The sequence below is a fragment of the Semicossyphus pulcher genome, unplaced genomic scaffold (genome assembly GCF_022749685.1).
Source record: "Semicossyphus pulcher isolate SPU_LCO1_2020_fin unplaced genomic scaffold, fSemPul1.0.p SCAF_19, whole genome shotgun sequence".
NCBI classification, from domain to species: Eukaryota; Metazoa; Chordata; class Actinopteri; order Labriformes; family Labridae; genus Semicossyphus; species Semicossyphus pulcher.
In genome coordinates this window covers 21,330,923-21,346,302 of record NW_027211692.1, presented here as the reverse complement: position 1 = coordinate 21,346,302, position 15,380 = coordinate 21,330,923, and the positions used below count along the sequence as shown (strand labels likewise).

The following is a 15,380-nucleotide window of genomic DNA, read 5'->3' as shown; positions in this document are numbered from 1 at the left end:
ACGCATTCATCTTGTTTGCATCATGTGTTGTGTGTGTGTCATGTGTGTCTTTCTTTTTCTTTCATTCTTGTCAATGTTTTTTTCTAAACTCACTATTTCTTAACAAGGGGCTGATTGTCATCATATCACAGTAAGCTGATACTAAATTGTAAAAGGACTGCACTTATAAAGCACTTTTCTATTTTTCTGACAACTCAAAGCACTTTTACACTACATGTTACATTCACGCTTTCACCTTGATTGCTGCTATGCCCATCAGGACAGATCTAAACATGTGTACTTCATGGGCCAGGGATTGAACCACGATCTACCGATTGGAAGAGGACCAACGCTTCCTCTGTTAGTCTGTAGGTCCTGCACATCTTGAATTATTAATTTTATTTATTAATCATTAAATTAGCTGCTCATAAACCCTAGCATTAAAAGACTAAGAAATAACTATTATTGCTTCTCCCAAGTTCAATCACATTGTAGCTCACATACTGCAGAGTGCTGTACTCTGTACTGTGCACCCTATATGTCTGCTGATGTTCCTTGCAGTTTACAACGACTTGAATTACACTTTAGACTCAGTTCTTGTTGTTCGGACTGTGGGTAAGCTGTCACCGGGTCTACACCAGTGTCACCAAGACAAATGTGTGCATCCCTTGTACTCACTGATCCAAAGGACAGTGAATTGTATTGCACGAGAATAAAACAAAAACTCTAAAACCTATCCTGTCAAACTATTTTTTCAAATGTAACTGGTCTGAGTTATACTCATGCCTTCGGTACATTACTGATCTCTACTTGTTACAAAGAAATTGATATAAAGAGGAATGAAAGGTCCTCTAACCGTTATAGTATAATGGCTTTCAGTGCCTTCATGATGTGCTCATCTAACAGTATATTATAGCCATCTTCTTTACTGACTATTCTACATTTCACTTAGTCACATTCTACTGTACATTTCACACATGATAGAGACTGGTATAGCGCCAAAGCCAAAATCTGCACATCTCAACATGGTCAGTATTTTACAGTGTATTGCAATGACCATCTCAGTCTAGCTCTAGCTGGAGATCATATGCGATCATAGGATGCCTTTGAAATGAAGTTTATTCTGTCTGGGCTGTATATGTACCATATTTTGTGATGTAATTTAAAGGATAATATTTTTTTCTAAATATTTTTTGCGTCAACATATCTATAAAGCTCAAAACAAACAATTTATTAGTTTGTCCCTCAGTACTTTACCTTTATATACCTTTTTTTTTTTTATATAAAACTCTATACCCTCTTAAGAAGTATCTTTAAAAACAGCTCACAAATGTGTTCTTTTATACTTTAAAAAGTCTAAAACAAATGTCCTGATAAAATGCGTGAGCGCGGATATAAAGGGGTCGAGCGCGCAAATGAAACAGTCGTGCACACATTATTCTCGGGAGTGCTTTAGCAGCACGTGCAACACTCTGTTCCTGAGTGCAATATTGCAGCCTGTGAGGAGAAAACTATGTTTTGAGCGTGCACAGAATCTGACTGCGCACGCTCAAAACAAAGGGTGCGATAACATAAACTGAGACCCGTTACGTATACACATGCCGATGAAAAAAAAGTGTGTTTTTTAGACTCAGGACGGTTAAAACAGGGAGGAAAACAGCACTGTTGCATATTGTAAATAGGAGAAGTGGTAGCAGCTTAGACCCAGAAACAGTTTAATGCAGAGGTTCTTACGTCACCACTTAACCCCCGCCCACTCACTGCCAAAAACCAAAAACTACTCATGTGCGAGCAGGTTAAGGTTTTTATGAGCAGGAGAGCACTGAGCGTGGGGAAAACAATCAAACACACGGTCAGATTCTGCGCACGCTCAAAACATAGTTTTCTCCTCATGGGGTGCAATATTGCACTCACGAGCAGAGAAATGTTGCATGTAAGCGCTTTCGCAGCACTCACGTGCAAAAATAATATGTGTGCATGACTGGTTGATTTGCGTGCGTGGCTCTTCCACACCCTCGTGTGAGTATCTCATTTGCGCTTGCGGGATTTGGCAGGTATAAGCCAGCCATAAGATGCAAATTTTTACTTAAACAGGAGCAAATTGTTCATTAGTTGAGGTCTATAATAAGTTGGAACACTACATGTAGTATTTTGTGCTTTTTAGGAAGTATTTACAGCTGCATATTAGTTGTGATTAATTCAAAACAAATGGCATTATCCATGCCATAGTAATAAAATATTACCCAGTGTTGGATGTTTTTGTCGGGTTTTGGACTACTATGGAGCTAAGTCAGAGCAGGCCCTGGCTACACAGACAATACTTGGAGGTAAAATCCATTCAATTCTGCCTTGTCAAGGGATTCAGAAGGAAATAAATACACAATATTACCAAACTTAATCTTTTAATTGTGTTTTGTTTAACTTGATTCTGTGGTGGTTTATCATTACTCAGTGGGATTCACACTATTTCAGGCACCATAAAAAAGTGACAATAAGGCCACTCTGGGCAGGCATTACAGCTGTGCAGCTAACAGCACTGAGTACTAAATATGTCAAGTTTACTAAATCAAGATAAATCCATTAGTCAGATGTTGTATGTTTAATATATATTTTTCATGCTGTACAATTTTAAATCTCATACACTTCTGGAACTGTCCATGTAACAAACTGTATACATGTAGTAAGTGCTGCTAAATCAGAGAAATGACGCACTCAAAACCAACATTTTAAAATAATATCTTGTACAATTAATGTTTCAAGTAATGATAATGTTAGATAAATATATTTTTATAATTCAATATATTTATATGTTTCATTTATACCATTTCAAATGGCTTTGTGTAAGGTGTTTATTTTTATTCACTCTGTCCTGCAGCAGGTAGGACTCTGAGGTCGCTCTCTGTGCTCCTGTGAACCTGCTGTGCGAGTGTTGGCTTGTTCAGACAGAGAGAGAGATGAAAGGAAAAAATATGTTTGGTCCAAATGCTACCTACTTATTCTTTAATAAAGACGCTTTTTGGAGGAGATATGATTGACCACATGTCTGTTTTTTCCCCTTTCATGTACATGCTGTGTGATAGCACACTTTAAGGCCTGTCTTACGCTGTTCACACAGGCCAAAGCAGAGTGTGACGCTAATCACAAAACAAAGCCAGACACTGTAAACGCATAATCACATATTATCTACAGTCCTTGAAGCATTCTTTTAGATTTTTAAATGAGATTGATTCATATTCATAATATAACATGAAACCACTTTTACCTGGACCAATTATCAATAGCACTACTCACATTCTTCAATTTATTCAGAACTCTTTGATTTCAGGACTGGATGGGAAAAGAGAGGACACATCTCAAAGGGTTTATCCTGATATTCTAAAACTGTTTTTTCATAAATAAATACACAAAAGAGGCAGTTTTGGCTTCATGCATATTAAAAGCGGAAGCAATATCAGACAATATGCCATCAGGTAACAAATGTGTGCCTAGCAAACTGTGGATTTTTTTATTGTGAAACTTTAAATGAGACAAGTGTATGCTGTGTGTATTTGTAGCTTCAAAACAAAACCACAAAATTATTTTAATCTTGGAGATCATTGCAAACATCTACCCAAGGCCTAGTTTACATAAATATATATAAGTGCACCACATTATCAACACACACAGCACAGATCAAAAATGGATTGTATGAAACTCTCTTAGGGAGGATGATCCCCAACACAACAAAGCAGAAAAAGGTTATACATGAGAATAATTCATGAGTCAAAAGCCTGATGCAAACATAATACAACAGAATCATTAAATTACACAGTGGAAAGTGACGAATACACAGTCTACAAAACAGACACAAAAAGGTCAAAGAAACAGTAAACAACTTTATATATGCAATCAAGATAATAGCTTTAGGTTTCATGCGTTTTTGCAACGTTTTGCAGCCTTTATCCATTGTATGCAGCCCTTTTGTTCTGCTGACTACAACATCATGTCTTGCTTCTGGTGCCGCTCACTGTCTCCTGTGGGACCACCAGCTGTTTCCCCAACTGTCTATCCACAATATTCCTGCTCGTAAATGCTTTACTACTGTCTCCCCCATGGACAAAACCAGTAGTGTTCTCTTTTTTCTGCTGTCTTTGTTTCCTCTGTCTAATCATTTGCCTTTTATTTGCTCCTACTAGATCCTCAAACACACTCTTAAGACAGACTTAATTTACATCCTGAAGCAAATCTTAATGAGGGTGGGTAAAGACACAGCAATGATGCAGAATTTTCCTGAGGACGGACTCATAGCACCTAATTTGTTCCCACAGCCGGGTTTTCTAATTCATCGATGTTTTCTTCCACTGTCCATATGTCTGTACACATAGAAGTATGCTTCTTAGAGGAAACAAGAAAATATCTGTACTCAAAAACACCTTTTTGCACATTTGTTAATGTGCAACATTCTCATGTGTGACATGACCAGCTTCTCTAACTTTAGATAGAGTAGGTGTCCTGTACACTTTGAGGCCATTAGCTCTTATAGGGCACCACAGATTGGATTCTTTGAACTTGGTATATATCTTCTTATATCTTCTGCACTTGGCAAAACTAAACGGCTTTACGATCCAACGATCTAAAGCAGAGGACCATTTTTGCTAACAAAAAACAACAAAAAAAAAACAAAAAAAAAAACACACAACACAAATGTTAGGCTTCATTTGTATTCCACTTCTTATCCTCCCATCCATCAAGACTTTATTGGGAGACAGCAGACAGAGGAAGTAGGGGAGCTGAGCAGCTTTCCAGTTGCATCCACATCAGAGCTTTATGAATATTGGTCCTGTTTCTCTGTGTCTGAAAGAAGTTACATTTAGATGCGCAGGAGCCAGGAGGAATTGGGATTTTGATGCTTGTTATTTGAAGGTACAATTCCACCATGTTTAAATGAGTACAAATGGATGTATGGATTTAGAACGATGATTAGCAACCTCAATTTGTAAAATTAATGTTGAGAGTGAAGGACAGAAGGGAGTGGATATAAATGCAGTTAGATTGAAGCAAAGGTTATACAAGCCAGCTACACCTGCAATGTTTCTTTTAAACTAAGAAATGCAATTCAGGCTACTCTAATGCAATAAATATATTCATCATGGCGTTGTTATTCACAAGAGAAAATGTAATGATCTTATTATATCATGGTAAACCTTTAGTAAATATCAATAAACCTCCTATAAAATGTGAGGGGAATGCCAGGGAAGCATCACTGCACATCTCATAAACTAAAATAATTATAAAATCTAATGTAGAGGCATCATTCAGACATTACAGTGGTGCCAAAACGGGTTCAAATGAAGCACAGACCATGATCTTTCCTTGGCTTTTTAATCAAGCTCACACCCACGCACAACTGCACACATTCAGGTGGTAGTGACAATGTAAAATAAATTTCTACTGATGACATGATGTCTCCTGCATGAAATGCCCCCCAACGCTTACATCTGTAAGCTGGGATGTTCATCAACAGGAGGGAGAAGCTACGTGTGGCTGATCATGATGAAAAAGGCTTACACAGCGTATGAATATTTGAAGGTGTTGGGTGGTGACTTGGGAGACACATTTGCCCACGGCATTCCTATTGGTTTATTGGTGACGTGATGACACGGAGGAGTAGGGCTTAACACTTTATAAAGCGTCTGCGTTCACGGCGAGCCACTCTCTTAAAGACCACTGTTGCTGAAACTTGTCGTTACGCTGCTCGCTACTGACAACAGCCGAGGAACCGCCACACTACCGTCCACCATGAGCGAGGTAGGAATATTTTATGTTTTTAAACGCAGAAACGTCGAGGAAACCCCATTACGCACGAACCGCGCGCCAAGGCGCAGAGGCTTATATATCCTTATGAGACATTTCACAGCTGGGTGTGCTCCTTTTGTCCATTGATATCTCTTAACTGATGAGATTTCCCATCTGACATTTAGGCTACTGTTACAGAGCGGATATGATTCATTACAGTTTCAGATTCAGGAAACTACAACTGCTCTGTCAGAGTGCGCTTAACAGCATCGGGAAACACCAGAGCGCACAATGTATTGTGGGCTACCCCCACCTGAAGCGACAGTGTATAGAAGATTTACGATGGATAGCGGTATTTGTTTTTACACCGCAATGGGTCAGACAAACTTTACCTTCAGTCATGATTTAAACTGAACTGCGTTGTTTGACATAACTGTAAGTAACACAATGTGGCAATGGAGCAAAATGTATACAAGCCTATTGCGACAGAAGTCAAGCCGTATTATGACAGATGTCTTCCAAAGTCTCTTATATTGTTGGTATACAGCGAGCATGTTGACATATTTTAAAGAACACTTATTTGACAGTGCGTGGTTCATATGTATGGCAGTGCAGTTGGAAATACAGTACGCTTACGTACTTAGAATTGCACCAACAATACTGTATTCATGTAGTTCTGTGTAAGGAGACCACAGGGGGCTGAAGGTTGCAATGGAAATCTGCTGTTAAATTTTCCCACAGCAATCACAGATGTTCTGGCTCCATTCATTTGAAAGTGGAGGGAGGGCTACATTAGTAGCTTTTTTTAAGTGAGTGTTTTACTGTCCACTAAATCTGGAGAATTCTGCTAATGTCACAAGAAGAACTATACGTGTGGGTAGTTTCGGGACTCATTAGGGAAATATCGTGCATGTTGTAAAATGTCAAAATATTATGATAGAGATGCCTAAGATGATCATGTCTGATTTTTATTTTTTCTCAACAGACTGACATATTTGTTATCTTTTGCTAACCAGTTGAATGATAAACATAAGACTATAGTGCATCAAAGTGAAACCTTCATCATCAGATTGAAACACATCACAGATGTTCAGTACTTCTCAGCTTTGCACAGTGGGGATGGAGAGAACTTAAGTCCAGTTCAGTAAGTCCAAAGAAGCTGTAAATTACAATTCCGTTCACATCTAACCTGAAGATATAATATTATGATATGGATGACAACAACACCAACTGTTACTTATGGAAAACTGGAAACAATTTTGACAAATTCTGCTAAATTCCCTGGTTCATGCTGCAGCTTGTTGTTGTGATTTGAAAAGAGGGAATATTTTACATGGATGGCTTTGCCTTTCTTTTCCGCAGTAACATTTTCAAACAAGCATCTAAGATGTGTTCTCCTACACATTACTACATTAGTACAGAGGGCACATTGTTAACTGAAGCCTGAACATTTAATGGAGCTGCAGCTGTGGGAGTTTTCTTATGTGTTCAGGGAAGATATTAACTTTTTTAAAGTTTATGTGCTTACAATCAAATTTGTGTTTGTTTTATCCCTGTGCATTTAGCATTGGGGAAACACAGGCTTTGATTTATGCACAGAGGATAAGTTAAAAGCCTGAGAAGTTAAGATTCATTTAGCTCTACAGAGGGTGTTACAAGAGCAGTAAATCTCCCTCAGACCTGGTACTGCAAGCTAAGAGGTACCCGGGTAAAAAACATGTTTAAAAACTGTCCTTTAGATGGATAATTTCAGACATCACCGTACTTCTTGCAAGCTGTTTATAACAAATCATTCACTTGCTGCCTAAATAAAAGATGAATTCAGAGTGAACACAAAACAGGAGCCTTAACAGCTTTTGAATAATTGAATCCATCGCCGGCAGCGAAATCACTTGAGCCTTTTTGTATAATGTGCAAAGTAAAGGAAGCTGCCATCTCCTGTTGATTAAAAGAGTTGTAATTTTAGAGATAACATGGCCTCGATGCGAATATGAGGAGGAGGAGGCGGCAGCAGAGGGGATGTAATGATTTTCCCGCTGAGTTAATATATTTTGTCAAGGATTATGCAGAGTGGAGTTGTTCTCAATCAAAGTCGTGAATGTATTCAGTCTCCAAACTTGTCTTGAAGCCAGTAAAAGCGAAGCAAAGCAGCTCAGCACGTTCTGGATGGATGAGTCTCGCAGTGGTCAGCACTGCAGCGCTCCCTCCCTCATACCCACTACGCTCTGTGCTTCTTTCACCGCCTCCCTCTTTCTCCCCTATCTCTTGGCAAATAAAAGTCAACGACGAATAAAACATCAGAAGCATTTAAAATCCAACTACTAAACTATATGTTTCAAATGCTTCTTGCGTCTGTCAGAGTGCTCGTGTCACGAAGGAATGAACAAGCTGACAAGAGAGACTGAAAAAGGGTCAGAGTGCTCCAGATGGTGGAAATGACTTCTTCAGACTTGTTAATACCTCTTGCATTAAGAGAAGAGTTTAAGCTACTGTCAAAGTTACTAACCATCATGACAGACGGTGTTTCATTTTTTGAGGGCTTAAGCTATATCTTCATGTTGCGCTTTCTCTCCCTCCATCTCCCATCCTCTATTCACAGAATCGTAATGTTGTTGAGCCTCAAAGAATACACAGCAACGTTGTGATATTAAGAAAGCAGAAGCAGTGCAATTAGAAAAGACTCCATAAACCTCCTCAGAATGGGCCCACTGCAGACACTTAGGCGTTGCCTAACAGGAGACGCACAGGTTTTAATGATAACCTTAAGGATTGTATTGTCGGACTAATGCTGCACTCGCACAATGTTGGGAGACTTGGAAAAAAAAAAACAGGACTTCCTTTTCTTCCAGGGTGGTTTATCCCCACTGTAAGCTCAGCCATTAAATCATATAGAATAAATCATCAGGGGTTACACTATTCTTAAACACTTAAAACCACATACAAACTGTGTATAGCTTTATAATCTAGCCGATTCAAGTGTTAGTATTGCATATTATGTAGGCAACCTGTAAGTGCCATAACATGTTCACTGCTGGAACTAAATCCACCATTGCTGGTTGATTCGCAGCCATTAAACCAACTGATTTTTAACACTTCCTGATCCTTCCAGCAAGTAGTAGCTCACATCCCTGTTAAAATTATTCCATATTGCTGACTCATAATTCCAACTTGAAGGCTGACTTGAGCATTTTATCCAAGTTGATTTTTCGTAATTACAGAAATTAACTATATGACATGAACGCAGAAAGCCTGCCCTAGAAATGGCACTGATTCATCATTATAAAAGCATAATTAATGGTATTTGTGTCAAAATCTCTGCTTTGGAAAAGGTCCAATGTGGTCAGAAATGTTTTAGAATATCACCCAAGAAGCAATTTAAATCAAACTAAGAGCAATTCATAGAGAAATGTAGCATCTTTTGTCTAAATTGGCTAAATTATGTCAAAGATAGTTTTAGATTTTATTGGTGTTACCTTGCCCCCCCATATTCTGCTCTGTGCTAATTAACATTTAATAAGCGCTGTAAGTATGGGCAGAGTTATGTGTCAGTAAATATCTAAATTTAAATCACATCATTTGAATTTGTATTGTTAAGCTTGAATAATTGCACTAAAAATTCTTAAATTAAATTTAGTTTCTCTGAAAATTCAAATTCAGATTGCTCTTCCTCGTCAAGCGGATCTGTGTCTCAGCGAACTGAAAGTGAATTTCGAGAACTGAAAGTGAATTGTGAGAACTGAATGTAAAATTAAAATTTTCTGAGAAACTGTATACAATTTAAGAATATTATATTCAGTTTCAAGTTTATTGGAGTTCAGTTTCTGAGTAATGAATTCATTTCAATTTATGCTATTTCCGATTCAGTTTTTCAAAGCAATAATTCAAGCTTAACAAAACAAATTAAAATTATGTGATTCAAATTTAAAGTTCTAATCTTGAAGATTTCAGTTTCGTTCTGCTTTACGCCGCCTATCGCAATAATAAACGATAAATGCAGGAGCACACTTTCCAGATGTCCAACCAGTGTTGCATGTGTGACGTCCACAGCTGGCTCTGGTTGTAACTCTTGATTTTCCTCGCTGACAGTTGCTTTCCTTTTTAGACTGTTTGCCTTCATCTAAGCGTCAAATTTGTTTCTTTTTCTTTGGATTTTCACATATTTTTGAAGTTGTATCTGTAGTCATCGACCTTTTCTTTGTTTGGTCAGCCATAGTAGATTACTGTTTACTCGCAACACTTGCAGAGACCGGAAAAGCAGCCGCTTAGCTCCACCTACCCTTTCTGGCAGACCAACCACTCCTGGGTGATGGAAAACGTGTCACTTACTGAGCACCGCATGTGATTTTTTCCATAGCAGAAACCCAGTCCATAATAATACTACATACTGCAAATGCAAAAGCTTTCATCAGTGGGCCATAGGCTCAATCACCATTGTGTTATCTCATTTGGCGATAGATAATGACTTAACATACATTTATTTACATGAAAATCTTCGAGATTATTACTTTAAATTTTTAATTCAACTATTCAAGTTGACCAATTCAAATTTGAATGTAAATAATTCAAATTCAGTTTCCACTGACACATATTTCTACCCATATATAACATACTGCTGCAACTTCACGCGCCAACATATGGAAAATGTAATATATGTATGCAATGTGTTGGTGCACTTGAAAATTAATACCAGTTTTATTTTTTCACATTACATTTTATAACCTGCATTGTTTTTTGCACTTTGTTCATGGGCAGAAATGCTTATTAGGCTGATAAAAATGAGCATAATCTTAGCTTAGATTGTCTGCTAGCTCATTGGTACCTACCTCTTTGGAGACTTTGAGTTCTTAATGGTTAGAAAAAAAGCTTTGGGTTATGTGTTTGCAGTGGGTAAAAGTATACGATTCAGGCTACTCTGAGTTAGCCTTTAAACTAAATTCAACAGGAAACAAAGATTTAACAGCAAAAGCTGTTTAATCCACTTAAAGTAGAGGTTGGGACTTCTCTTAGTACTTAAACTGAAATAACTTCGACTAGCGATGTAGCAATGAGGTCATCACATTAATAGTCAGCACAAATCAGACAAATCTGACAAGCCTCAGTCACAGTTAAAAGAAGACTGGAGACTTTTCCTTGCTCAGCAAAGGGAGCCTGTTGCAGTCTTTGGTTAAAGGAGAGCCGTGTTGGTACATGTTTCAGTGAGAAGCATTGAAATTCGTCTACAGAAGGCTACATTTCCCTTTAGCTTTGTTGTTCTTGATTTTCTCCTCACATGACACTTTGAACAAAAAACATCATGATTTGAGACAGTCCTCCAGACTGACATCTTTACAAATCATCACTCTCCCAGTCCTCAGATTGAAGTTGTTGTAAATATCTGCAGACAAAATTGGATGCATTTCCTGCTGTGCTTTCATTTAAGCAGTTTCAGTCATTATGTGAGGTAATTGTTAGGAATATCTTGGGAGGTCTTTTTTCTACCCTTTTCTGGAACACTTTTTCCCAAGATTTTAAGCATTTTTTCTTCATAACATTTAGAAACAGACACCATCGGGTTTTATCATGAGTAGAATGACATACACAATGTATCTGAGCGTACGAATCAGCATTCATGCTTAGCAAAGCCAAAAGATAAGTCCTTCATAGGATCTCCAGATTGGTCGACCTACAACAGGAACTGGTCAGTCGCTACATTAAAATATTAAGCTGCTTTGGAGCATGTACTGCTGGATTAGAGGACTTTTGTGGATTGTGTAGATCTGCTGTGTTGCAGCATCCAACGCTGTCAGACAGATTGTTTTTGCTCTGCAACAGACAGATGGGCCACATTTGTTGAGATTGTTTTTTATCTTAATGGTTCAGTGGGGTTAAATTGATTTGGCTTTGATAATGGACCAACATATAAATTTGCAGAAAATCACCCAGTTGTGGTTTAGTACTGTCATTCTGTCACTGCTGTGGAAATGGACTGTCTGCCTTAGCAAGTAAAACATTTGGGCGGCAGTTTGTTACAGATGTTTGCCCTGTGAGAGTAGTCTTAATGTGATGGACGGTCACATCTGTTCGGGAATTTGTATCCACATTTGTTGCATGGCTCTGTTGATGGAAGATATTAAATATTGTAAAAAATATGCATGGTGTTGGTAGTGTTGATAATTCTACAATGTTTCCTTTCGTGCCATTATGAGGTTCACAAAGTGTTTTTAAAAAATTAATTAAATTATTATTAATTTTCAAGTTATTTGAGCTTTTTTAAGATGCTCTGGTGCCACTTTGAACAGGTTTGATCTTTTTTTTCCATTTTAGAATATCTCACATCCATAATTAATATTATTAGCATATTCATTACCTTCATGTTGATTCATATCATGTTTCCCTCGTGAGTCTTATCAACAAACACGACATCAACCACACAATCTTTATCAACAGCAAAGACGGTATGAGGTGCAATTTACTCAACACCAGCGTCATCAATCACTTGAATTGGAGGAGCACACAGAGACACAATTACACACTGGGTGGCTAAATGACAGGGATGAAAACGGTTTTTGTAATGCATGTGGGGTTGATTATTATGCAGCCATATATTCACCAGCTGTGTTCACAGGGCCCTTGTTCCTCAGTTTTATGAATTGCAATGGAAAGTGAATCAATAAAGTAAATTGACGCCTTTATTAAGAATGTTGCTTTGGTGAAGTGCTTAGGAAGCCGTTTACTGAGCTCTTTGCAGCCTGCAGCTGATGGATGAGTTTCTGTTAGATTTAATTACATGTATGCAAAGAAAATAAATCCTCCTTTGAAATAATGACCATTTTTAAATACTTAAAATGTTGGAAAATATCAAACATTGATAGTCATTGCTGAGCTTTAACATTCTGAATCAGTAATGAAATTGTAACACAACAGATTGGGATGTGAAAGAACAGTTTAACAACCATAAAATGTGTTAATGTATGATAATAGTCATCATCTCTGTGATTAAAAAAAACATAATTGTCATCTTTGCTCAATGTGTGAACCACACATTGTGTGTAAATCGTCACATGTCAGCAATGTCAGCAATAGTTCACCATGTGTGCATGCCGGTGTGTATGTTTCAGTCATTCAGTGTACAAGTTGAGCCAGTGGGGAAGGGACATTACTGCTGCACGCTGCAGATTTACCTCCCACAAAATCATTACAGCATCACACTCCAAGGATTTGAAGCCCAAAATAACGCTTCAGGGACTGCAGGGGTCTGCAGGCCAATCTAATAAGTAAGAAGGTTACAGAAACAGTTTGGTGACTTCAGGCTCCAGTTTAGATATCTGGATAAATACAGAAAATCTTGGGAAACGCAAACAAATATGGAACCTGTTTTATTCCCTTAGTCGTGCTATTAATGTGTGTCAATTTTCTTTTTACGTATATAAAGTATATACCGCTCTGGAAAAAATGTAGAGACCACTGCAAATATTTGTTTTTCTCTGGTTCTACTATTAAAAGTTCCTGTGAGGTTTTTTTTTATCTGGTTATGAAACAGACTGAAATTCATTCTGATCACTCTATATGGCCTACAAAAACAAACCAGACCATCAGTGACAAGATTGTATATTTCGATTTAGTTATTTTTAATGTCTGAAACCGCTGACGGGGAGTAGGTGTCAGAGGAAGCGGTTAACTGCACCCTGCCTTTGTTTACATTTTCCAGGGCTGAAATTTAAATTGAGTGATACATATGAATGTTAAAAGAAAGCAGTTAAAAACCACCACTTAAGCATACAGTTTTTAATTACAGCTGGCATGCTCTCCACCAGTCTTTCACATTGCTGTTGGCTGACTTTATGCCACTCTTGGTGCAAACATTCAAGCAGCTCGGCTTTGTTCAATGGCTTGTGACCGTCTTCCTCTTGTTCACATTCAGGAGGTTTTCAGTGGGGTTCAGATCTAAATTTCGCTGGCCATGACACGTAGAGAGAGATGCTGATTTAAGGAAAATTTGAAGTGGTCTCTTTTTTCCCACAGCTGTATATACAATCTCAAATATTTTAGGGGTTGCTACTGTAGCACTTAGGCTATCACAATGTAAACTAGTAGAGCAGAGTAGCAGAGTAAGTACCATGCTAAGGATCTTACATAAGAAGGATGTGCTTTTGACAAATTGACTAATGTTTTGCTCACTTTAACTTTCTAAAGTTGTATCCAGTAATTCAACCGTAAACCCTTGTTTTCAGGCAGTAGAGGAAGAAAGAGCATATAATGAAAGTGAAACTACGGATTTATGTGGGCATGAAAGTTAAAACGTTTCCTCATTTCTCCATCGTGGAGACTTAATGTGGCAGCTGAGATTCAGGGCTTGTGAGGTTTTCTGGTAATATTAAGGCTTAAGTCACAAAGAAAATGTACTCCTCCGTTTTGGGATGTGCTTGAACACCACAACCACACACTGTGAGTGCAGAACAGCTGTTGAGCTCCTGAATGAACAGTGAGCAGGTTCATTTACAGATTCAACCTTTCTCTAAGTCCACTCATGACCTCGGTTTACCTCTAAGTTGATCTTTTTGTAACACGACATATTGAAACATTAAGATGCTGACTTGGTTCTTCCGAAATAATCAAATCAGCAAACTACCCATGAAATGACTTTCTTCCTGACAGATTTTATTGCCCTATGTCCATAGTCATTATTCTCAGTGATCATTACGGGCTGCAGAGTATATAAGTAGAAGTAGCCTCAACAGAAAGTATTTGGAGCTTGTTACCGTGTATTGGATGCGACAAAACTGGTTTGCACTATTACGTCTAAATTTTAAGTAGGATGTGTGCACATAATAACTGTAACTGCTTGGATGAGGTATCATCAACATATTGCGTTACTTGAATATACAACACTTACGGAAGGACAGCACTGTTGCATCAGCTTTCTGCAGCACTGTGCTGGACTGTTTGGGGTAAACAAGCTGTAGTTTTATTGATGGCCTTCTGTGCTCTTCTTATTTTGGACTAAATGGAGCTTAACTGTTGTGCTCATTTCTAAAGGAGCTCAAGTGGAAAAGAAAACCTGCTTCTCAAAGTTAACATTCTGTCTTTGTAGATATTAGAGCAACAAACAAAGATTAGACAAGCTGACAATGTGTATATGTATATGTACAGTATATGTGTTCCATTATGCTACTGTTCATGGTCCTGAATATACAGTAGATGATTAAAAAAACCCAAATAATAAAGACTGTTCCCTAAAAATTTCAACTCCTTAAAAATATTTAGGGTCAAACAGTGAGAAACACAACTCAGAATTGGTTCATTGCTATTTTTTTTATGTTTTACTGAAACTCTATAAAATCTGCAGGACCCCCAGGACTTTTCTATCTCCGTCTTTCCTCGGATCAACTCTGTCAGAAACATCTCTTGTCCAAGTAGACAAAAGCTGGGAGCCAACACATGCCCTCTGCAGATGTCAAGAGAAATTCACTGCAGCTTTTGAGGAAACAGACCCAGAACCACATTCAAACATGCAAGGTGGCCTTTAAAGGTAACCCCTGTTGGAGACTTTGATAGGTTTGTTTTGTTATTTGAAGAAAAGAGAAGGTGACGGATAGTTTCCTGCGACTTTAAGTTGCTTCTGTTGTTTCGTCTTCACAGAAGTTTGT

The 15,380-nt window shown here is 38.0% G+C and overlaps 1 protein-coding gene across 1 annotated transcript in view; it reads left to right on the top strand.

Moving 5' to 3' along the window:
* The first annotated feature begins 5,620 nt into the window (after positions 1–5,620).
* Positions 5,621–15,380, top strand: part of pcp4b (Purkinje cell protein 4b) — a 31,625-nt gene continuing 21,865 nt past the window's right edge. The window contains exon 1 of the mRNA XM_069668875.1: positions 5,621–5,766. Coding sequence (XP_069524976.1) covers positions 5,758–5,766 — 9 coding nt within the window. The 5' untranslated portion in view covers positions 5,621–5,757. The remainder of the gene's footprint in view (positions 5,767–15,380) is intronic.